The sequence below is a fragment of the Phoenix dactylifera genome, chromosome 16 (genome assembly GCF_009389715.1).
Source record: "Phoenix dactylifera cultivar Barhee BC4 chromosome 16, palm_55x_up_171113_PBpolish2nd_filt_p, whole genome shotgun sequence".
Classification (NCBI taxonomy): domain Eukaryota; kingdom Viridiplantae; phylum Streptophyta; class Magnoliopsida; order Arecales; family Arecaceae; genus Phoenix; species Phoenix dactylifera.
The window spans coordinates 13,080,062-13,105,442 of record NC_052407.1 but is presented as its reverse complement, the minus strand read 5'-3'; the positions used below and the strand labels follow the sequence as shown (position 1 = coordinate 13,105,442).

Here is a 25,381-nt window from a genome sequence, read left to right as displayed (position 1 = left end):
ATACTACCTGACTAACAGCGGTGGCCATATCTACATCTCCTTCCTTGGCATTTTTGGTTCTCCAACACTTCAATATATATTATGCGAGGATGCGATGAATTTTTAGATGAATAAGAACTCCTAAGATATGAGCATAGAGATCATCACTGAATTCAAACATTAGATAACTACATGAAAACTTCTCATTTGTCAAGACACATCTTACATCGTATAGCATTCTCTTGTTCTGGGGGCAAAGAGAGTCGTGCCGTGGGGAGAGAGAGACGGGGTGGTTGCTCATGCGTGGGCGGTACCTTCCATCTTACCATATTATTATTATTATTCCTTTCTCTAAACGGTGTCCACGAGCTATTTTTGGTGAAAGTGGACGCACCGAAATTCATGCGGATCGGACGATGCTGCGAGCAACCTTATTGGGCCGGCCCTAGTGTCAGTCTCTCTATATGCGGATCGAAAGTGGAGCATAGTCTCTCTCTATATATTATTACAAAGGCTATTGTTAAATAAAATTAATTATGTATAAATATATATATATATATATATATATAATGTTATAAATGATATTGTTTGTACAATGTCGTAAGTGCTATTATTTAATAAAAACTAAGTTTCACATGAGATGAGGAGGATGCTACAACGACAGCAAGAAGAGGAGTGGGTCCAAAAGGCCAAGGAGGCAGGGGGCAAGAATGAGGAAGCGAAGTGGTGCTTGATTAGAGAGGCAACCATCCAAAAAGTTAAACGCCTTCACTAAAAATGGCAGGTTAAGCTGGTATGTACGTCAGTCAGCGGTCAGAAAGTTGACCAGGGGCAGATTTGGAATCCGCGTTCTCCGTTCCCGTTCTCATTCGGGTGGTTCTATATACACCCCCCTATTGCTCAGGACACCCCCCAAAAATTAAAAAAAAATTAAATACTCTCTACACCCCCCCATTTGCTAAGGACACCCCTAAAAAATTAAAAATTCCTAAATTAACCCCCACCCTCCCCACCCCCTCACCTAAATTGCTCTCTACACCTCCCAAACCCCCCCACCCCGCTCTTCCCCTCCAAAACACCCGCCGGCTTCTCCCTTCCGCCCAAAAAACCTCGCCTCAAGCACCTCGCCGGCGGCCAAACCCCCCTCCGTCTCCCTTTGAACTGTTCCGCCCAAAGCACCTCGCCAACGCCCAAAACCCCCCCGTTCCCCCTTCTCCCTCTCGTCGCCGACATTCTCCCGATCTCCGACCACCTCGCCGGCTTCTCCCGGAACCACCTCCCCGGCCATCTCCCGAGCAACGAGCACCTCGCCGGCGCCTCCACGACCACCTCGAGGTAGCTTCCCCCCCCCCCCCCCCCCCCCCCCCCCCCCCCCCGCCTCCCCAAATCGTTCGGCACTGGTTCTTTGAACCAGTGCCTTCGGTTCGGCCCCATGGGGCCGACCCGCTGCAATTGGGTCGGCCCCATGGGGCCGACCAAAATACATTGGTTCGGCCCCATGGGGCCGACCCAATGTATCTTGGTCCCCATGGGGCTGAATCCAATTTTTTTTTTTTTTTTTTTCTGTTGCTAGACTAAGGATTATTTTTATTCCCAAATTTGAGCCTAGATCACGTCCTTAGGGTGAATGGATACCCAACATCAAGGACAAGTTTTTCATTACTAGATTAGATAGTAATTTGAGAAGTAGGGATAATTTAGAATCATTATCATATAGCATTAACATAGTGCATCCAAATATGATGATCTTGTTACCTTCATCGATGTCATTCTTGATCTTGGAATGATTATCTCATATCAGAATTTAAGTATACAAAAGCAATTGAAAATGTCATGTCAGTAGATGTCACCCCCACAATCTCTAAGAGCGGAAGACGATACCTATTCGTCTTGTACGTGCAATCCATTATCAACACACGGGGAAATGCACGGAACAAATCAATGCTGCCAGGGTGTGCCCCAAAATAAGTCATGCACAACATCCGTATTAGTACAATTCCTATGCCACTCAATATATTTAGCCTCTGATAATTTACCTAATAGATGTTGCATTTCAGACCTCCCGGCTTTCTCTACAACCTTAAACCGTTGACGTACATTGTAGATAGTCTTGATAGTCGTAACATTGAGGGCATCTCTTTCCTTCAATGTGGATAATATGTCCTTTGGACGAACCAAACTCTTCGACATATCCACTAACAATTCCGTCTCCTGCTCAGATAATCTCCCTGCATATGAGTGCCCCTCCAGATTCTCTGCAGCGGGATAATTGTGCACTCCACATACGACCAGTAATATCCAATCATCCGCAGTATCCAATTTCTTTCCTCTTAATGCAAAAGGGCATCCACACTTCTTTGTCCCACAGGCAGTCTTTATTCGCTTTTCTTTTTTGGTTCGGTACGTCCCACCCCTCTCACAACCTAACGTAATTCTGGGTTTCTTAGAAATGGTACCTGCATCGGATGATTTGATTACAACAACAAAACCATTTCGCCTCCCAGCTTCACGACACCAATTACACAAGTCCTCTCTACTCTTGAAGATCTATACATTAAACAATTTATGTAAGTACACAGTTGTAAAAATAGCTCGCTAAACTAATACAAAATTGCACAATACATTATAATACCTCGTAAGTTGTAAATTCGCTTGTGTAATCCAGTACAAATTCTGATCCAATTATACTCGATTCGGTTGTAGCATAGCCCTACATATAAAATAATTTATCACCAAGAATTAATGAATCAGAGGATCTGTTCGGCTCAAAATTCAGCACGGCACGCGATTTGGCACCAGAAGCCTTCTGTTCGGCTGCACAGTGCCGAACAGAAGGCTTCTATTCGGCTGCACAGAGCCGGACAGAACCCTTCTGTTCGGCTGCACAGTGCCGGACAGAAGCCTTCTGTTCGGCACTGTGCAGCCGAACAGAAGGCTTCTGTTCGGTTGAGGGTTGCCGAACAGAAGGCTTCTGTTCGGCACTGTTCAGCCGAACAGAAGCCTTTTGTTCGGCGATCCAGCCGAACGGAGCACGAACCATGAAAAAAAAAAAATTTCGAAACAAGGTGGAACACGTACCTTTGCGGCCGATTCTTCATCCCAAATCACTAGTTGCTTGTCCATGCTTCGAATGGGGCTTAAATCTCCTTCAAAGATCGCCTAAACGATGTAAATGGATCGAGGGGTTTAAGGGGGGTTTGAGGGGTGTTTTTTTTTTTTTCTGAGGAGGAAGGGGGGGTGTACTGAGAAAATTTCAAGGGCAATATGGTAATTACACTAAAGATTAGTTTGGGTATTTTTTTTTTGGTTTTTGGGGGATGTCCTTAGCAATAGGGGGGGTGTATATAGAACCCCCCTTCTCATTCCCATAATGTGTAAAATAATGAGAAATGAAATAAACAATCCCCTGATCCGCCTCCCTCTATTTATAATAAAATTCTGCCGTCCGCTCAGGTCAGTGGGCGGGGCGGGGAGGAGGAGGTTGGGTAGAGCTTCTTTCCTCCTTCCTTGCACGGAAGGAAGAAGAAGAATAGGTGGAGGAGCAAGAAGAAGAGACCAGGAAGCTGCTTTCTCCTTTCCTCTCCTAATTTGTCTCCTCTCCTCTAATCCCCCCCACATCCACACCTCTCCTCTCCTCTTCCTGATCTTCTTCCTCTCTCCCTCTCTCCCTCTCTCCCTCTCTCAAGAAACAAGCAAAAAAATAGAGATTTCTATCTGTCTGTGCGTGTCTGTTTATCAATCTATTTAGTTATCTATCTTTCTATCGATCTATCTATCTAAATAAATAAAAAAGGAAGAGGAAAAAAAAAACTAGAAGAAGGAGGAGGAGGAGATTGAAATGTTGATGGGTTTCGAGGGCGGAAGAGGGGTGCGGAGTTTGCTGAGAAGGAAGCAAGTGGATTCGGATCGGGCGAGGGCGGAAGCCGGGGGATCCCACCACCATCAGCTCGCCAAGGAATTGTCCATTCCCCAGCTCGTTGCTATAGGTAACGCCCCCAATTTATTATTACTTCACAAAAAATCAGTCATTGTTCCGACCCTCCCTAATCTCTTCTTCCTTGCCCCCTCTTTAGAGCCGGGGCTGGCGGCTTCGGTTCCCCTCGAAAAAAAGAATTGGTATCCTGCCGATTGTTCTGCTTTGCCGACTTCCCTTTTGTTTGTGGTGCTATTGTCGCCCTTCTAGCCTGATCGAATTTGAGATCAGAAACACCAATTCCTCTTTAGATTTGATAGCTGTTTCCTTAAACATCCATCACTAGAAAAAAAAAAAAATCCCCCAAAAAGCATTGCAATGTTTATAGCAAACACAAGATTTAATTTTTATTTGATAAAACGGAGGTGAATTTTAGGGGTTTCAACCTGTTTGTGCTATGAGAGATTCTTTATTTCTTCCCTCCTTTCTTTCACTATCCATTTGTGAAAAAGTGAAAGCTTCAGCTGATTGGTTTTCTTTTTTTCCCCCCTCCAATTATGATGCCTACAAAAATAAAGAAATGGTTTTTAGTTTAGATTTTTATCCTCATCAAGTTATTTCAGGTAGTAAGGTGCTTAATCTTTTTTGGAGGTGGTAAGGTGCCTAATCAGCGGTGTGTTCCGTTCATTCACTTGATTTCACAAATAGAAAGATACTTAATTTATCAGTTTCTTGTATGATATGTTCATTTTCTAAACTATTTGGACCTTATGGATCTTTTCTTTTCTTTTTTTTTCTTTTCTTTTAGTATCGTATAGTCGGTGAGGATTGGTTGACTTGAAAGAAATCTTAATTGATAAGAGAGGTAATTGGATTAAAATTTAATACTATACTCATTTGACTGTCAAAACATATAGACATAACCATGAAACTATTAGGATCTCTCAGATTTGGAGGTTAACAATCATTGTCTGTTTCATTTTATATGGATTTTCCTAACATATAGGTTTGTGCATAATGGAGAGCAGCCATTTGATTTGGTCAAGTATTCAACGAGAGAAATAATCCCGTTTAGATAAGATAAGAAATTGATCTAGATACAAGATTATGAAATTGATCCTTTTAAAGCAGCTTAGTATTATTAGGTTGGACAAAGTTGAGAGGCAAGAACATAAGCTGGATACAGTGCGTCTCAGTAAATTTTCTTGCAGTCCCTTCTATAAACATAGATGTGCTCAATATGTTCAGTGCATTCCCCAAGTAAGAGATTACAGTTTCTGGAAAGCTGACATTGTTGAAATAAGTTGTTGCATATCTGAATGACGAATTCCTAAATCATGAAGAAGACATCCGAGACATTAAAGCCAGAACATGATATTCTACTTCTGTAGATACGTAGGAGACAGTGCTCTGTTTCTTTATCTTCCTCAATAATGAGCAATTGACATCAAATATTGGTAATCTGACTAGCTTTGTCGCAAGTAGCTCAATTGGAATCACAGTAAGCCCATGGATCTAAAACTCTGGTAGAGGACTACGGTGTTGAAGAGCTGTATACAGTTGTGGAATAAGTGGAGCTTACACATCTATATATTTGGTGGATAAAGAATGTCTAGCTGAGATTGGACAAACCAGCAGACTAAAAGGCATCTAAAGTTTGGAATTGGATATGATTAAGATTAGAACATTCAAAATCCTTTAATTAGTAAAGCTTCACATTTGTAAAAGAACCTGTCATTTCATGACTACACAACTAAGTATAAAATTAAATGAAGTGAAATGACTAAATTATTTAAAACCACTTTCACATGTCCATTTGGGACATTTGCTTATAGGAGAATGCCATTTGGATTATGCAATGCACCCGCGACATTTCAACGATGCATGATAGCAATTTTTTCTGACATGGTAGAAAATTTCTAGAAGTATTCATGGATGATTTTTCAGTTTTTGGTCCCTCATTCGATGATTGTCTCAATAATTTAGCCCTGGTTCTGAAAAGATGTAAGGAGACCAATCTAGTGCTAAGTTGGGAAAAGAGCCATTTCATGGTTCAAGAGGATATAGTCTTAGGACACATTGTGTCCAGAAGGGGTATTGAGGTAGATAAAGCAAAAGTTGCGAATTCTTTTTTGAACATTAAAGTGTGCTAAAAAAAGAAAATTCTATACAGCTCCTGATTATTCTGTCTTTATCTCATTCCAAGTCCTACTACCTTGTGTTAAATTCTATCAATTGCTGATTTTTCAAAGTCATGAGTTATAGACATGTACCTCCTCTTCTGCATGATCATGTAAAAGGAACCAAATTCACATTAAGCTGTTGTGTTTTTTTTTAAAATGTCAACAAATAAAGATCACATAGTATCCAATTTGGCAGCTAATGCAAATGTTTTGTAGTAATTCACTATTTCAGCCAGTGTGAAATCTTTTGCCTACAATTTATGCTATATACAGCTCAATAAAGTTGTATTCACTTGCAACCTTTTTTTTTAGGGTGTGTGTGTGTAAGCTAGTGATAGTTTATGTCTAATTTTGCTTAATATCTTTAGAAAAGGTTTCATGTTTGAAATGTAGAGTCAAAACTTGCAAAGGAAAATAATGAGCGATGGAGAGGTTATTACGTGACAGGAGGCATTGTGATGAGGACATTTTACTTCACTGCCAAAGGTGATAGGAGCATGCCTGGCGATCATTGAGCACCATTCTAGTCGTCAATTATTCAGATGCCCTTATTGATGCAGGACAGAAGGGAAAAGAAGGAGAAAGAGAGAAGAAGGGGAGGAGAGGAAGAAGAGAAGAGGAGGGAAAGAAGGAGAACCAGGCTTCTTACCTGGCTCTGGCCATGGCTTCACGCTAGGGTTTCAAAGAAAAGAAGGCTAGTTCATTCAATCATTCATCAATCCTAAATAAATACATGGACCCATATATATAGGACCAAAAAATAACAAAAAGACTCCTATAAAGAAAATAATCCCATAAAAGCTTAAAAAATGACAATATGCAAACAAGCCCAATCGACATAAAATTAAAATAACATAAAATCAATCCAAAATAAATTCAAACTGGCTGGACTGGCTGGATCCTGGAGCGACCATCGATCTGAGTGATGGCTGACCTGGCACTGGTGTCCGCACCCAACTCTCCCTAGATGGAAAGAAGTTGACCTCGATGAAAATGGCTCGGTATAGCCCCGGTCGTACTCCAACAAGTCCGGATCAATTTGCTGTAGCACCTCGCGCAAGATCCAAGTATAGCCGGACTTCGGTCGTCCTCGCCAACGAACCAGAAACGCTGGATGCCTCCATCACTGGTAAAAACTATTTGCTCGACTAAAATAGAATCAATATACTCTTTTTGTGCTCGATGGTGGACTACACTCATGGTGGGACCAGTCAGACTCTCTCTAAAGGCGCAACAGATATAGATGTAGCGCGGATACATCCTAAGGTATGAGGTTCTTCATCACGCGCTTCCTCATCAATATCTTGAATGTCATCGATGTTTGGTTCATAGATTTGTTCTTCCAAGTCTTCTGTATCGTTTTTTGAATCTTGTTGATCAATAACTAGAGTCTTATTGGCACAATGGGAGGCAACATGACCGAAACCCTGACATTTATAGTACTGAATTCTAAAAGGCTGGCTTTCGGGATTCACCGAGGATTCCTTTGCCTTTGGTGTCCCGATTTGTGGTTGAGGCAGTAGGAGGGGGTCTAGGGCAGAGGACCCTACAGAAGGTTTGGGCTTTGAAGAATTAAAATTTGTGGATGCGCCCCGAATGTTAGGGCACCTCACAAACATGGACTTGGAGGCCTGCTCATAGTTCATTACGAATGTATAGGCCTGATCTAACGTGGACATCTCTCGGAGGACAAGTTCCTTCCTGAGTTCATCATTGAGACCTCTACGGAACCTATTCAGGACCATTCTCTCATCCTCAATCACATTACATCGCATCATGTATTCATCAAATTGTGCGATGTAGTCAGTGGTTGACTGGGTACCTTGTTGTAAATTGTTCCATCAGTCAAGGGTAAGTATTTTTTCTTAAGTTTTTCTTTCATTTCAATCCAGTCAGTTATGGCAGGTTGACATCTCTTAGCTAGGAGTTGTTCAGTGTTTTGCCAAAATAGCTTGGCTTGACTAATGAGCTTCATTCAGGCAAACCGTACCTTCTTATCTTCAGACAAATTATACTACTCAAAGAAGTGGTCTATTTCGTACAACCAGTCTGAGAAGACCTTTGAGTCAAGGCGACCATCAAAGGTGGGGCCTCAACCCGAATGCATCACATCGCCATCAGGTCATGAGGCTGTCTAGGTCCACATTATAGCGATGACTCGGTCAGCATTAGGAAAGGTGCTCGATCCTCTGGGCAAGGGTAGGCATGTTGACGGCTTGGTAAGGGTATATTGTCAAAATTAACCTGTCGAACAGAGCCGTGGGGTTCTAGGGTTTCATCGAAGTCAAGATCGGAGAAGTGGGCGGCACTATCTTCTTTGGATTCGATGAGCCTCTGTAGGGAGGACTCAACCGACTCGAGGCGGGCATTGGTTTGGATAGACTTAGTAGTTAAGTCTTCGACTGCCTTAAGTAAGGCTTCGATGTGGGCATCCATAGTAGATTAGGTATCCCGCAATTAATAGCAAAGATAGGCCACTACTAGGGTTTTGGTGTTGTCTAGAGTGGCGTGTGTTGGAATTTTTTTTTTCAGAAAGCAATATCAATAGAGCACTTAAGAATTAATTGATGCTAAATTTAGATAAACAAATAGAAATTTTCAATAAGGAAAGAAACCTGACCTAGGCTGGGACGACGATCCGAGGCACGGTTGCAGCTGATGGGCGTCTTCAACTGGCGCAAATTTGGTCTGATCACAGCGACTCGGCGGGTCTGATGTGAAAATGGGGCCTGTCGGGCCCGAAAATGGAAGAAGATGGGTTAGCCACGGGGTCTTGGGGCTGTGAAAGGAATCTGCAGGTGCGTGGGCTTGGGTCGTCAAAGGAATGGGGCGAGTTGATCAACATGCGGGCAGGCCTGTGCGCTTGGGCTCTGAAGTGGGCGCGGGCCTGTTGACTTGGCTTGTGAGAAGTAGGGCGGATCGGTGCTGTTGGGCCCGAAAGGAAGGAGGACGGGTGGGCTTCAGGCTTGTTGGGCCTGAAAGGAAGTGGGAGGGCGCGTGGGGTCGGCTCGTGGCGAGAAAAAAGAGGATGGGGGGAGGTTTTGGGGAGAAGAAAGGGGGAGGGGAAGAAAAGAAACGGAAGGGGAGGTCTGGGGGAAAAGTGGGAGGTGAGGTAGGGCGTGGAGGGATTCACTGTGGGACGATAGGAGAGGGAGAGTGGTTGGGGGAAAGTGAAAAGAGGTGGAGTGGGGTTGTGCGGTGGGTTCAAAGGGAAGGGTGGGGAAGTGAAGTGGGTTTGGTTTTTTTTGGGGGGGGAAGAAGGGGGGGGTGATTGGAGAAGATGGAAGCGGCGGTGGCGAGGGTGGCTGGGTGGCCTGATGTCGGTCGGACCGAAGGGGAAGTTGAGGGGGGCGTAGGAGCTCGGTGGAGGCAAAGGGGAGGAGGGGTGGCGGCGGTGGTCGAGCGGCGCGGGGTGCGGCGGAAGGGAGAGGTGGGGGGTGTAAGGGGCGGCGCGAAAGGGCGGTGGAGCTCGGCGGCGGCGGGAGACGGCGAGACATAAGCGGTGGTGGTGATGCGGCGTGGGTGGAGGCGGTTCGGCAAAGGGCGGCGCGGCGGAAACGGACGATCGCAGAGGAAGAAGAAGAACATGTATTTTTTTTCTTTTTCTCTCTTTTTTTCCCTTTTTCTGTGACGTGCACACGTGCGCTGAACATGCGCAAGTCTCGTGTTTTTTCTTTTTTTTCCTTTTTTTTCTTTTTTCTTAATAACCCTATTGGATTCGGGTTAGTGGGCGCACCTGCTCCGGTAACCCGCTACGGGTCCGGCTTCTTCGTGGAGGTTTCGGGGGGCAAGCGGGAGGAGTACCTATTTCCACTATGACGGCGAGTGCGGGGAGGAGTTGAGGCGGGAGGGGATTTTGATACCACTTCGGCGAAACGACGATGCTCCTCGTTCGGTTTCGGCCACCGGTGGTGGTGACAAGGGACGCGGTCGAGGCCGATCGCGTCCTCCTTGCTCCGGCACGACCACGATTGGCCGGTGGCACGGGGTGGGCTCCTCCGTTAGATCGTGGGGGCGCGCGTGTTGTGCTCTTGGCGGCGGCCTTCGCGACAGCGCTGGAGGCATCGGATGGAAGAGAGGGGGGGCAGATCGTCTCAGGGCTGTCCATGGGAACAGGAAGGCAGGGAGGAAGGGTTTCCCTTTTTTTTTGTTTTCTTTTTGCTGCTTCCCTGTGAGGTTTGGTGAATGGGGTCTGTGGTGTGGGCCAGATGAGAAGAAGAGATCGAGAGATGTGAGTGAGGGGGGGAGGACTCGGGGCTTTGGCAATAGAGGCAAAGTCTGGCTTGCTCTGATACTAAAGTTTGATGCAGGACAGAAGGAAAAGAGGAAGAAAGAGAGAAGGGGAGGAGAGGAAGAAGAGAAGAGGAGGGGAAGAAGGAGAACAGCTTCTTTCCTGGCTCTGGCCGTGGCTTCACGCCAGGGTTTCAGAGAAAAGGAGGCCAATTCATTTAATCATTCATCAACCCTAATAAGAACATGGACCCATTATATATAGGGCTACAAATAACAAAAGACCCCTACAAAGAAATCCCATAAATGCCCCAAAATGACAATATGCAAACAAGCCCAATCAATATAAAATAAATAATAAAAATCAATCCAAAATAAAATCAAACTGGCTGGACTGGCTGGATCCTAGAGCGACCTTCGACCCGAGTGATGGATGATCTGCACTGGTGTCCGCACCACTTATGCATTTAAATATACTAATAAAACATCTTTGAGATTATAATTAAACTTTTAGAATTAACCACTTAGCCTAATGTCTTCGTTGAACATTGATAAAATACTAACAGAAGGATGTGAATAGATGTTTTATTTTTTAGATCAATTTGGATCCACTGATACTACAAACTCTATGCAAATACTAAAGAAGCAATGGTGGTGGTGGTGGTAGAAAGAAGAAAAAGGAAAGATTCAAAATGATTTGATTGGCAATGGTTGACAATGAACAATACAAAGAACAGACATGTAAATATTGGAAGGAACAGAATTGAAGGATGTAGAAGATAGGGTGGTTTTGCACTCACCTGCTCATGAAGAACATGCACTAGCATCTTGAGGCAAGGACATTCAAAATCTGAAAAGTGTGTGATAATTTTGAAATATGATACCTCAAAATCCATGTAACCTTGTGACAATCACAATTCTTGTGTTCCAGTTTTTCCTTCAGTGCTATATATTGAAATTTGCAATTTCACTCCCTTTCTTATATGTGCACTGTTAAGAATCTTATTGTTTTGGCTTGCCCTTCTGTTCTTATATCTTTCATCCTCCTTCATGTTAGAGTCATATGTTAAACAGAAGTTTTGAAATCTGTCTGACTTTTTATCTTATTTTTCATTTTATTTTTTATATTTGCACGCACGTTTAATATTTTCCTTCTTCTGTTCAGGTGTTGGCTCAACCATAGGTGCTGGAGTCTATGTTCTTGTCGGAACTGTTGCTCGAGAGCACTCAGGACCAGCCTTGACCATTTCCTTTCTGATAGCTGGAATAGCAGCTGCTCTTTCAGCCTTCTGTTATGCTGAGCTTGCAAGCCGTTGCCTTCTGCTGGAAGTGCATATTCATTATTCTTACATTTGTGTTGGAGAAGGGTAATTAACTGATTTGTGTATCATGACCAATTTGTCTTCTCTTTCTATCATATTGCATATCATAGTTTCATATTCATTCAGCAATATCATGCTTTATTCTATTAACATTCTTCATCCAGTAAGAATAGGGTTGTCTTATTGAGAGAAAACTATATAGGTCAAAAAGATCAATTGTGGATAGGACTTCCCTCACTGGACATTGGTTGGTTTTGGGTCACTCTCTTTGGTAAATTTTGTATCTTCATTTTCCAGTATTGCTTGGTTGATTGTTGGGCTTTAATACTGGATATACAATTGGTGGTTCAGCTGTTGCGCGAGGCATATCCCCGAATTTGGTAAGTGTTTTTTATTCATCATATCAAGCTTCTGTGCACCTTTAAGTTCTAATGATTGATGATTAATTCTGAAATCTTATTCATAAAACAACTTGCAATTATGGTGGTGCACAAGAATGAATGTGCTAATCCCCCAAACGGGATGTCCCCATCACTTAGCAGATACCAGTCGTACTTTTCAAAGTGCACTTTATATTTCTATCCTGGGAGACTTCTCAGCTCATCCGTGGACCTCATTTTTTTGGGGAAAATGCTTTGATGCTTCTCACAATGATAAACTAAATTTCAAAGTCTTGAAACAGACAAAGTTCAGTAAATACACTAGGTAGAGAGGAGAAACCCTCTTAGCCCGCAGGGCCATAGTGCTGTTGTTTTGCACTGCCAGCGAACAGTCAAGGATTTACTTCTCAGTGCACACAAGCTTCTTACCTGACTTTAGGGGTCACCTTCTTCACTGCATTCTGAAAGGAAATATCTAAAATATTGGACTGGACTCTGACTAGGAACTGTTTAATCCTTACATATATGTGGCAGTTGGAATCAGACTAGATGGAACTATATTAGTGTTCAATGCTTTATTTGATTCAATAAATTACACAGACTGACATTACTGTAGTTGCCTTCATGTCACCAATCTCCTATGACGTTACCTATGGTCGGCAACTCCTGTTCTGGATTAATCGTGTATAGAGTTGGTTACTGCAACAACCTTAAAAGTCAAATATAATGACACTCATAATTTATGAGATTCAGGCATGCTAATAGATGTAGAAAAGACAAGTAACTCTTTCGTTTGATTTATCACTTGCCAGGTTTAGGTAGCTCTTGCTGGATGGTTGCTCCTTTTCATAAATGATTCTTCAAGTCATATCATAGTTTTTTCCAAATTTCTGAATATCATATAATATATTGCTACTATTTGAGGAATATGTTGATGATGTCCTTCTGACACCCTGAAGTTGCTGAGGGTTCAAAGATCAGTAAGAGACTTATCAGGTCTTTTGACATTGCTAATGTAGGATGCTAGGGGTCTGTGGTTGAGCAATGATAGGCCAAAAGGATTAAGGTTTCTTAGCATTTTAAAAGTTTAAGGATCTTGTTGTCTTTCGAGAAAAAGGGAAGATCTGAACTGGATACTATTTAAAGAGGGAAAAGAGAGTTTGTGTATGAACATTAGGGTTTCTTTAACGTTTTGAAATGATGTCAGGGATTTCTAGGGCTCTAAGAATCTTAAACTAGGTGAACTTACGGGCAAGAATCAGGTTTCAGATTCAAGGCAGTTAAAATTAGTGAAAATGAAAGTCTTTTTGCACCAGATTGAGCTTTGTCTACAGCAGAAATCCAATTCGACTGTGCGGAAGTTTAATAGTGGAAAACAAATAACAGTTGTCAGCTAACCGGTCCAAATTGAGAAGGATGGGACTTCAGTGGTTCTGATTTTAATATTATGCAGAAATTAATCTACAATGCGATAATCAAGAAAGAAGAACGATAAGAGAAAGCTAGTAGAAAGAGAAAAACTAAGGAGAACTAAATGAAGAACAAGATGAAGAAAAATTAAAAGAGAAGGAATGGAAACCATATCAGGTTCTACTTATTTCTTAATGATATCTCATGCAGAACCTTTTGGACACGTAACGCATAGTCTGAGAGCCAACTGACCACTATTCCTTCATATTTGTTGTCTAAGATTCCTACATACTTGGGACTCCATTGGATTTTACTAATAAAGATAACAAATAAGAGAAAAGGGGCTTTACTTTAGTTGGGCATCATTGTAAATTGTGGTGTATCATGAAGTATGAACTGTGCTGAATAGTAATTCCCTTTTTTCATTGGAAAAAAAATCCTAGACTACCCCAGACCTTAATTAAACAGAAAAAGATGCAATAGTAGAATTAGATCTTCACAGTTCAAGCAGCAATTATGCTGCTTCAAAACACCGATTGGATAGATATGGTCCAAGCACACCATCATATGGATGGTTACATAATCAACAACCGAAATGATTTTCAGGCTTTTTCTTCCAATCTGTTGTGTCCTCTCTTAGGCCTAAAAGCATCTCTTCAATAGAGATTGCATCAATACCAATGAAGTTATACATTTTTACCATACAATCTTACTGGGTGTTTTGCTTCAGGCCTTGTTTTTTGGAGGACCAGATAGCCTGCCTTCTTTTCTAGCACGTGCTCACATTCCATTCCTTGATGTTGTTGTTGATCCATGTGCTGCAATCCTTGTGTTGATTGTCACTTGGGCTGCTATGTGTGGGAATAAAGGAGGTTTAACTTCTATTTGGTTGTAAATTTGTCATGACCTGTGCTTCTAGTACCTTAGGACTAAGTTTTAAAGAATTATTGCTGCAGAGTTCGTTTGTACAAGCCATTGTTTACAACTGCAAATGTTTGTGTCATGTTATTTGTCATTATAGCTGGTGGATATATTGGCTTTCCAGACTGGATGGGTTGGATATACTGTTGCTAGCGGGTAATGTGATTTTAAAGACACTGTTCTGTAGATTCGATCTTGGTAACTCGCTAATTTGGCTTTTCAACTCACAGATACTTCCCTTATGGAGTGAATGGAATGCTTGCTGGATCAGCAACTGTTTTCTTTGCATACATAGGCTTTGATTCAGTTGCCAGTACAGCTGAGGAGGTAGGATGTTGCTTGCAATACTCCTAAATGCAATAACTGCAACACATATGAAGTTCATGTTAATTAATTGATAACTAGAGTGAATTTTGATGGTCACACCTGCATAGATATTATTTGAAATTTCTTGTTCTAGCATATTCATGCACTGAGTATTTCTCTTACAGGTGAAGAATCCTCAACGAGATCTACCATGGGGCATTGGAACAGCACTGTCGATATGTTGCTTATTGTATATGATGGTTTCTGTGTTATTGTTGGCCTAGTTCCATATTTCGCATGGACCCAGACACTCCAATTTCGTCTGCATTTGCGGACATGGGATTGCAGTGGGCAATGTAGGTTGCCTTTAAAGTTTGATGACCTGATATTGAATGCAGTAGTCATTCTGCACCTGTGTTGTTGTTCCATCTCTTACTTTTTCATTCAATTATAGGTACATTGTCACATGTGGTGCTGTCCTTGCTCTTTGCTCAACTTTGATGGGTTCATTGCTTCCCCAGGTAGATATACATCAACTGATCTGGTGGCTTCATTATTTCTCACAATCTTGATGTTCCAATTGGTGTTTCTTCTGCAATTTTGTTCTTTTAGTGATTTATGATTTCATTGGAAAGTGAATTTTAAGAATGCACGCTGGCTATGTGCTATATCTTTCTTCAAAAGAAAGGCAAAAGAAAGGTGGAAACCATTTCCTAGAAGAAAGGAATTTAAATTATAGATTCCTATTTGGTAGATATCTGGAGGTTGTCCATATATTCCACACTGAAATGTGTGCATGCCCCCCTTTGATGAAAACCTGAATAGTTCATAGAGTACAAATTTTTGTTCTTTTTAGAACAAACAAATTAAATATTTTGAATGCTAATAATCTTTAAGTCCGAATAATTCAATACATGCTTGATCCCCTCTTCCTCATAGTATCACAAGTTTATTTTTCCTCACAAGATATGCTTCTAATGTTAAACTGCGTATCTTTTCCCAAAATGACTTGATATACATGTTGGATTTTAACATTGTTATGTAAACTGATTCGGACCGCACCAACCGCACAGACTAGATGGCGGACCTTGGTGCAGCTGTAAGATTGCTCCATTGTGATGTGGGTATCACAAATTCAAAAAATAGAAACAGCTTCTCCGGAACCTCATGCACTGTGATGCATTTTTTTGCTCACACTATGTAGCTATTCAAAATAAGCAGTGACGGTCCAACTTATGTACTTCTACTGAACTTGGTAGTCAGAGAACTGACTGCTAATCATTTTTTTGCCATTTGTTTTTGTTCTACTACTTATTATGATGCAGGAGTAATTTTGATGTTTCTGTCAAATCAGTGAGAAGTTCTTTAGCTTCTGGAAAAGGAAGCATTCTAATGCTGAAATTATGCTTCTTTGCTGTGCCTTTCCTCAGCCTAGAATACTGATGGCGATGGCTAGAGATGGATTGTTGCCACCATTCTTCTCAGAAGTTAACAAAAGAACCCAAGTTCCTGTCAAGAGCACAATCTTAACTGGGATCTGTGCAGCTGCCTTATCTTTCTTCATGGATGTCTCACAATTGGCAGGGATGGTAAGACATTTCAGTAGGATTTGTAACTTCTTCTAATCTGTCAAGTAAAGACTTTCATTATGCATTATTTCTGTGTGATGACATCAGCAATGTCCTAGTTTAAGAACTGAATTAGAATTGCTATTAACTTGGTATTACTTTGTGCAGGTTAGCGTTGGCACACTTCTTGCCTTCACCATAGTTGCAATTTCTATCTTGATACTCAGATATGTTCCGCCAGATGAGGTTCCTCTTCCATCATCACTTCAAGAATCAATTGAGTCAGTATCATTTCACAATAGTGTTCAGGAAAGCAATGGGGAAAAGGCAAAACATATTGTTGGAACTCAGAACATTAGCCAACATCCTCAGGATGGCACATCTCATACAAATAAAGTGGTAGCATGTGTTGAGCATCCTCTCATTGCAAAGGAGAGTAACCAGGGTAATCATGAGGCAGATATCATCAGTTTTCTCTTCAGCACTGAATATTTTCCACTTTCTTTAGAGATAACTAGCATCTTCCTACACTGCTGTCCATGCACCATTCCAAATCCAGCTGCGTCGATCTGTTGTTAGCATATTACTTGCAGATGATTGTCTTACATACTCAATGTTGCAGAAAAAACTGAATGAGCAAACACGGCGTAAGAAAGCAGCTTGGAGTATAGCATGTGTGTGCATTGGAGTTCTCATCCTCACTTCTTCAGCTTCAGCTACATTCTTGCCAGCGTAAGTCTCTGAGGTTAACTTCTTACATATTTTAATGTTGATAATATATTTAGGGTTGATTCTAGGGCATTGTAGTTTCATTATGTGTTCTACTTCTGGATTGATGGTATTAATTTTATGAGCATACTATGTCCTAATGTGCAATGTATAAGAAAGGATACCATACAGTCTTTAACCACCTCCAGCTTATATGCTGAACTAAGAAAGATAATTTATGCAAAACTAATAAAAATGAGCCAGGCTGATATAGAAGACCAACCAACTAGTTAAACTTGTATGCTATGAAAATAATTTCTGATCACCTGTCATTCTTCATAATACAATCAAATTGGTCTTGATTCAAATCAGAGTATGTTGATGTACGTGTTGTATGGTTGGCTGGGTAGGATTAGATGATGGCGAGGGTTATAGATAATTTTAATTTTTATGTACGCACAGATGCACATGGTTCTTTACTCACTGGTAGGCAAAATCATTGATTTTGATCTTGGATGCCAATTTCCTATGGGGCGGGATTTTGATAACTCGACTGATCCATCACAAAACCAACATCCCCACCCACATGCGCACGCACATATATACCCGGTCACGGCTGACTGGATCCGACCTGAAGTCTGGTCAACCGCTGTCCACCTCTCTCTCTCTCTCTTTACATATATATATTACTAATTAAGGTTGTATGTTATGAAATAATTTCTGATCTCCTGTCATTCTTCATGATACAATCAAATTGGTCTTGATTCAAATCAGAGTATGCTGATGTACATGTTATAGGGTTGGTTGGGTAGGATTAAACAATGGCATATCTCTTTCTATAGTGTTTTGGAGTGTTTTGGAGGGTCATAGATAATTTTAATTTTATGAACACACAGATGCACATACACACCAACATCCCCACCCACACGTGTGCATACATATACCCGGTCACGGCTGACTGGATCTGACCTGAAGTCTGGTCAATGGCAGTCCGCCTCTCCCTCTCTCTCTCTCTTTATACGTGTACACACACATATATATATATATATAGATAGATAGAGAGAGAGAGAGAGAGAGAGAGGGAATTAATGTTACAACATCCTTGTGGTAAGTGTGTATTCTAATGTTTGCATGGTATCTTCTACACAAATTGATTAATGGCGTGTTGACTCCTTATTACCATTTTATATATTTTACCAGCTTTGGACGTTATTTGGCATGCTTTGTCGGTGGCTTGCTCCTCCTTGGTGGTCTTGTCGTACTCTGCTGGATCGACCAAGATGACGGTCGGCATAGTTTTGGACATGCTGGAGGTATAGATGCTTTATTCTTCTGATGAGTATGGCCGGTAAATTTGATGCTCACTTGACTAACTACAGTTAAGGATTGCTGGCTTCCCTCCAGGATTTATATGTCCTTTTGTTCCATTTCTACCAATTTGCTGCATCCTCATAAATGCATACTTGCTGATAAATCTCGGGTAAGTGATTAAACTTTGTTCTGCTGTTAAACTATGTTAACTATGACCTATATTGAAATGTTCCTGCCACCAAATGATTTAGCATATCAAGATCCATCCTCAACTGACACTTAAGTTTTAAATTTTCCAGTGCCGGCACGTGGATCCGTGTGTCTATCTGGCTCATGATCGGGGTATTCGTATATCTGTTCTATGGACGAACCCACAGCTCGCTTACTGATGCTGTATATGTGCCTGTGGCGCATGCAGATGAGATATATAGAACTTCGGTGGAGTACGTAGCTTAGAATGCTTCATGACTGCGTGTGCCAGCCACCCTTGTCTTCATTACTGGGGAGTGATGGATCCATCCTTGGTCTGTGTACAAAGATATCTGTGTGATATACAAAGCTGCCTTCTCCGGAAGGATTGTAAATTGTCTTCAGCAATGATTGGAGAAGATACCTTTTATTAGATCGGACAGGAATGTCAAATATACTCGTGGCTGGAACAGACTTGTCTGTTGTATTTCAGCGTCCAGGATTGTAGCATTTGTTTGGCCTTTTCTATCCTCCTCCCTTTATCTTCTTTTATAAATAGATCTGGTACTCTGAAAACTCATGTGACATTTGCATTAACATTGGGGGGCTTGTGTTCGAGGAGTAAAATACTGGCTGAAATAACATTATAATTGTAGTAATTTTGGTTTTGGTGTGTGCGGGGCAGGCCCGAGCCGCCTAAGGCCTCGGGCCAATGGAAGGCCTCTAGGAGGCTACCCAAAAGGAAGCAAAGGCCCCAGAGCTGCTACGAGTCTTCCCCCTTGATGGAAGGGAGGTGGAGAGTTTTCTGGCCTGCAGAGGGGCAATTTGGGAAGTTGGGGACAGTAGTTTTGTTTTGGGTGGAGAGAAAGAGAGAGGAGGGATTTGGTTGGCTTGATACACATGTCTGAAGCCACTCTTATCTTTCATCCCTTCTCTTTTTTGGTTTTGGTCTTCGTTTTCCTTCCCTCACATTACTCCTGATCCAGCTGGGCCATCAGGAAGAAAGGTAGGGGGAATGGAGATGGACTTCTTGGAGGGTAGAGAAAGAAAAGGAGGGGGGGGGGGGGGGGGTTGTATGGCTGCTGTGCTGTGATGTTGCAGTGGCTGCTTGGGTACTCACTTGAAGGGGAGATGGTGGGATGGGACTTTTATTAATTAGATGGAGTGAATTTTCCATAATGCCCCTACTTTTTCTCATAGGTTTTTTTCGGACAAATTCTTTTCTTTACCTTGACCATGAAGTGCCATGGGATAACCCTTTCCTACTCTGCTCTTGCTTGACATGGTAAACAGTACTGCCAAGCATTATCTCAATTATTTAATCAGTTTTATAAGCCTTCCTTAAGCATAATTACTTTTCCATGCTTTCATTCAAAAATTATATTAAATTAAAAAAAATTATTATTAAAAAAAAAGGTCCCATCCACTGAATCCGTCTTAGGCCTCCAAATGTATTAGGCCACCCCTGGGTGTGTGACACTTGAGCTCATGGCCTAGGGTGCATTACTGCCCGCATCTAAAACGTCGCCCTGTAGGTTTTTTAACAGTTTCACTCCACAATGCCATATGACCGCTGATCGATGTGTCTTAATGGATATTAGAGGTGGACAAAGAGGGCTATCCGCATGACGGTGTCTCACCTGGGTGGCTGCTGGAGGTGCGACCTGGCGATCCCTATGAGAGGGCATAACGGTGGGAGGTCCATGGGTGGTGGCTCTACCATCGGTATCTCTCTCTCTCTCTCTCTCTCTCTCTCTCTCTCTCTCTCCTTTTTCATTTATTAGGCCATTTAAAATGTCACAAGCTCTCCTCATTGGGCCGCGGAGTTCGACAGGGCCCAGCTTCTTAGATGGGATCGTGATGACTAGCAGTAGGCTATTGGCAACTGAGCAAGATGATCGATCATCAGTCTGTTCCACATGATCTTGATGGGCAAGATTTATTGTGACAAGAAAATAAATGTTTCAATCCTCAATGCCAGAACTTTGTATGACTCTGATACCGCAATATTAAACTAGATGGGGGCCAAAGGACCACTTACATGAAGATGAAGCTAGGGAAGTATTGCTTGATGCTAGCCCTACTGTAATACTGAAAGTGGATTTGAATATGCTTCTCACCACCCATGAGTAGCATTTTAGTTTTTCAGATTCCAACTCTAAGTAAGCCGGTTAGGGAGAGCCTCCCAAGCACTCCTGAATAAGTTGGGGACTAAATCCGTAGGATATTCTTTTATAATATGCCCCACTTATAGGACGCAGTTATGGAGATTAAAATGGATATTACCTCTAATATGCTTATGTAGAAATTATCCCTTGCCATTCGTTTCTCATTGTTGTATCGGAGATTTCTATCTTTAATGCAGAATTCAGATTAAATTAGATAAGTAAATAAAATAAAATTCAGTATGTTAGTGTGGATTATATCCAGATGGGCTTAAATTAGATAAAAGTTCAAACACTTCTTTTAGGATGCTCAAGCGCACTTACTTTGAAGCTGTTGATTCCGGCTCCATTTAAACTTACAGTTTTCTGGCCATGCTAACGGAAACTCCTTGCACTAGCTGATAAAAACAAGCACATGAAAATCTGCTGGCAGGGAAAATTTAACCCCCAAATGCAAATTTCACATGGAAACTACAGAGAAGGCCTACGAGAAGGAACTCAACGTTCATATGGCCACCGCTCGCCCTGATCCACCCAGGCCCTTTCCATGCATTAAATCCACCGCCCGGCCGGCCGGCGTCCCACTTGGAGATCCCAAACGGTCGCTTTCCCTGGAAAACGGACAAGCCTCCCTGTCCACTTGTAGGATCGAAGGACGAAAATGCCCCTTCAATTTAATCCGGTAACGGCTACTCATGGGCCGTGGTGCGGAGGACAGCCGAGAGCAGGACCAGCGAGTCGAGGGGCAGTCTTGTCAATTTAGACAAGTGCACTGCAGCGGCGTCCGTCTCGGATTCCGAGTTCGTTTGGATCCCACCACCTGCCACCTCTGTTTTGTTTTGGCACTCCGATGCACATCATGTGGCCTCGAGGCATCCCACGTGTGCGGATGCCGACGTGGCGGGTCCCCCCTGACCTTTATAAGCCATCATTTCCGGTCCCTCGATCGTATTTCCCCACGCCGTTGGCCGTATCTCCACACACACGCGCTCTGTCTTCAAGGCACGGACGCAGACGCCCTCTAGTTTCTTCGGTGCTCGAATCCGCGAGCAAGCAACGGTCGGATTCCCAAATCCGAGATACCCCGCTTTCTCTTCTCCACCACCGAACGAAAAGAAAGATCTTGCCGGAAGGCTGAGTCTCGGAGCAAAAACGAGTAGCCGGACTTCCGTGGAGGAGATCACCGGAGAAACAAATATTACAATAAAAGTCAGGCAAAAATGACGGAGGGCGGGAGCCGGAAGGTGGTGGTGGAGGTGTGCAATGCGAGGAATCTGATGCCCAAGGACGGGCAGGGAACGGCGAGCGCATTCGTGATCGTGGACTTCGACGGGCAGCGGCGGCGGACCAAGACCAAGCTCCGCGACCTCAACCCCCAGTGGGACGAGAAGCTCGAGTTCCTGGTCCACGACCCCGACGCCCTGCCCGCCGAGACCCTCGAGATCAACGTCTACAACGACAAGAAGAGCGGCCGCCGCAGCACCTTCCTCGGCAAGGTCAAGATCTCCGGGGCCACTCTGCTCGCCTGGAGGGGGACGTCCGAGGCCGAGGCCCAGGCCTTCCCGTTGGTTTACTATCCCTTGGAGAAGAGGAGTGTCTTCTCTCAGATCAAGGGAGAGATCGGCGTTCGGATCTGCTACGTCGACGAGCCACCGCCGCCGAATGCTGCTGCCACCGAAGCTTGTCCGGCTGCGGCCGAACAGAAGCCCGACGACCAGCAGGCTGCCGTTCAAGAGAAGAACGCCGAGGGAAATGATAAGCCACCGGTGACGGTGACGGACGGGAAGAAACCGGAGGAGAAGAATTCAGAGGTCAATCCATCTGCTCCTAAAGAAGAGGAAAAGAAGGACTCGCCACCGGGAAACCCGAAGCCGGAGGAGGCCACTCCAGCCGCCGGCGATGCTTCAAAACCGAAGGAAGAGAATCAAGGCCCGCCCCTGCCGCCGTCCCCGGCGAAGGATCCGCAGCTCTCCAGCTTTAGCGACCTCGAGATCCGGCCAGTCACCAGCGAGCGCGCCGGTGGGAGCTCGTACGATCTGGTGAACCGCGTTCCGTACCTCTTCGTCCGGGTCCTCAAAGCGAAGCGCGGGGGTTCCGCGGACGCCGGGCGGCCCTGTTACGCCAAGGTGGTCATTGGGAGCCAGAGCGTCCAAACGCGGACCGTTATGTCCGCGGACTGGGATCACGTGTTCGCCTTCCACAAGGAAAGCCTGAATTCCACTGCTTTGGAGGTGTCCGTTTGGGAGGAGGGCGGCGATGATAAGGTGGTGGCCGACGCGAGCCTCGGGTTGGTGTCGTTCGACCTCGAGGAGATCCCTAAGCGGTCCCCGCAGGACAGCCCCCTCGCCCCCAGTGGTACGCTTTGGAAGGACCGCCGGAGGGCTCGCTGGGGAACGATGTCATGCTCGCGGTCTGGATCGGGACCCAGGCCGACGAGGCGTTTCAGGAGGCGTGGCAGTCAGACTCCGGCGGCCTCGTCGTGCATACGAGGTCCAAGGCCTACCTGTCCCCAAAGCTGTGGTACCTTCGCCTGACGGTGATCCAGACCCAGGATCTGAGGTTCCCTTCTCCGCCGCCGGTGGTAAATCCCGAGTCGAAGGCGGCCCGGCCTCCGGAGCTCTACGTGAAGGGCCAGCTGGGCTCGCAGGTCTTCAAGACCGGGCGGGTGGCGCTCTGCACCTCCTCCAGCTCCGCCAATCCCAGCTGGAACGAGGACCTCTTCTTCGTGGCCGCCGAGCCTTTCGAACCTTTCCTCACGATCGTGGTGGAGGACGCGACCGCAGGCAAGCCCGTGGGCCAGGCGAGGGTGGCGCTCTCGAGCGTCCACCGGCGCCTGGACGACCGGGCGGAGCCGCCGTCGCGGTGGCTGAACCTGGCCGGCGGCGACGGGGAGCGGCCCTACGCGGGTCGGGTGCACGTGCGGGTCTGCCTCGAAGGCGGGTACCACGTGCTGGACGAGGCGGCGCACGTGGCGAGCGACGTCCGCGCGGCCTCGAAGCAGCTGTCGAAGCCCCCCGTCGGGCAGCTGGAAGTCGGGGTCCGGGGGGCGGCCAACCTGGTGCCGATGAAGGTGGCGAAGGACGGGGCCAGCGGGTCCACCGACGCGTACGTGGTGCTGAAGTACGGGCCGAAGTGGGCCCGCACCCGCACCATCCTCGACAACTTCAATCCCCGGTGGAACGAGCAGTACGCCTGGGACGTGTTCGACCCCTGCACCGTCCTCACCGTCGCCGTCTTCGACAACGCCCGGTTCAACAATAACGGCGATAACCATAGCCACAATAATAGCAAAAGGGATGTGCGGATCGGGAAGGTGCGGATCCGGCTGTCGACGCTGGACACGAACCGGGTGTGCTTGAAGACGTTTCCGCTGACAGCGATCCAGCCGGCGGGGGCGAAGAAGATGGGGGAGCTGGAGCTGGCGGTCCGGTTCAGCTGCTCTTCGTGGGTGAGCCTGATCCAGGTGTACGGGAGCCCGATGCTGCCCCGGATGCACTACGTGCGGCCGCTGGGGCCGGCCCAGCAGGACGTGCTGCGGGGGACGGCCATGCTGATCGTGTCGGCCCGGCTGGCCCGGTCGGAGCCGCCGCTGGGGCCGGAGGTGGTGCAGTACGTGCTGGATACGGAGGCGCACGCCTGGAGCATGCGTCGGAGCAAGGCCAATTGGTTCCGGGTGGTGGGGTGCCTCTCCAAGGCCGCCGGGCTGGCCCGCTGGGTGCACTCCGTCCGCACGTGGGAGCGCCCCTCCATCACCGTGCTTGTCCACGTGCTGCTGGCCGCCGTCGCGCTCTGGCCCCACCTCATCCTGCCCACCGCATCCTTGTATCTGTTTTTGACGCTGATCTGGAGGTACTATCGGGCGCGGCCGAGGGAGCCGAGCGGGATGGACCCGCGGCTGTCGCAGGTGGACACGGTGGGGCCCGACGAGCTGGAGGAGGAGCTGGACGCGTTCCCGACCGGGCGGGCGGCCGAGGTGGTGCGGGCGCGCTACGACCGGCTGAGGGTGGTGGCCGGGAGGGCGCAGGCGCTGCTGGGGGACGTGGCGGCGCAGGGAGAGCGGGTGGAGGCGCTGCTCGCCTGGCGGGACCCGCGGGCCACCGCCATCTTCGTGGTCCTCTGCCTTCTGGTCTCCCTGGTCTTCTACGCGGTGCCTTTCCGGGTGCTGGCTTTGGCGATGGGATTCTACTACCTGCGGCATCCCAGGTTCCGCGACGACATGCCGTCGGCGGCCTTCAACTTCTTCCGCCGCCTGCCCTCCCTCTCCGACCGGATCATCTAGTCCACTCCTGCGCGTTGATTAATTTATTTAATTATTTGATGATATTCCTACCTGATCATGTGTTTATTTATTTTATTTAATATTATGTTTGATTAGGATTAAATGGAATTTTTCTTTTTAAGAAACTGATTTATTTATTTGGCAAATGCACGGTATGTTGTCGTCTGGGTGCTGGCAGTTGCGCGCCGTCAGCTTTTAAATATTCGACATGCTTTATCTGTGATTTGAATTTGGTGACCGTTGCTCCCACCGTCCCACGCCCCGGAGAGCCGGGCCTCTGGCTTAATGGCTGCGCTGAGGAATATATAAGGGGCTCGGTGCACCATAGGCAGGCCATGTCGGGACTCACTCAGGTTGTACCTTCCACGCGTTAAGAAGGTGAAGCCACCAAATCACGAGACACACAGACTTCTCTCAGCACATACATGTGGCGCTGTGATAGTGGTGCAGAGAAAAGCGCGCATCTAACACCTACAGCGAGGGAACCGGCATGTGCTTCCAGTTCCAGGTCTTGCCT

General features: G+C 45.4%; 2 protein-coding genes across 2 annotated transcripts; both read left to right on the top strand.

Moving 5' to 3' along the window:
• The first annotated feature begins 3,398 nt into the window (after nt 1-3,398).
• Nucleotides 3,399-18,996, top strand: LOC103708306 (cationic amino acid transporter 3, mitochondrial). The gene is given in 21 exon segments (XM_039114603.1): nt 3,399-3,965; nt 11,471-11,672; nt 11,925-11,938; nt 11,941-11,955; nt 11,958-12,007; nt 14,148-14,261; nt 14,263-14,289; nt 14,374-14,397; nt 14,399-14,449; nt 14,451-14,494; nt 14,569-14,665; nt 14,830-14,908; nt 14,911-14,937; nt 14,940-15,000; nt 15,099-15,165; nt 16,075-16,233; nt 16,381-16,657; nt 16,836-16,944; nt 18,121-18,233; nt 18,325-18,400; nt 18,531-18,996. Coding segments are annotated over 21 exon segments (1,911 nt in total). The 5' UTR covers nt 3,399-3,817; the 3' UTR covers nt 18,688-18,996.
• A 2,523-nt stretch (nt 18,997-21,519) lies between these two features.
• LOC103708307 (FT-interacting protein 7) lies at nt 21,520-25,029 on the top strand. Its single transcript, XM_008793170.4, is given in 2 exon segments — nt 21,520-22,928; nt 22,931-25,029. Coding segments are annotated over 2 exon segments (3,057 nt in total). The 5' UTR covers nt 21,520-21,805; the 3' UTR covers nt 24,865-25,029.
• Nucleotides 25,030-25,381: the final 352 nt, after the last annotated feature.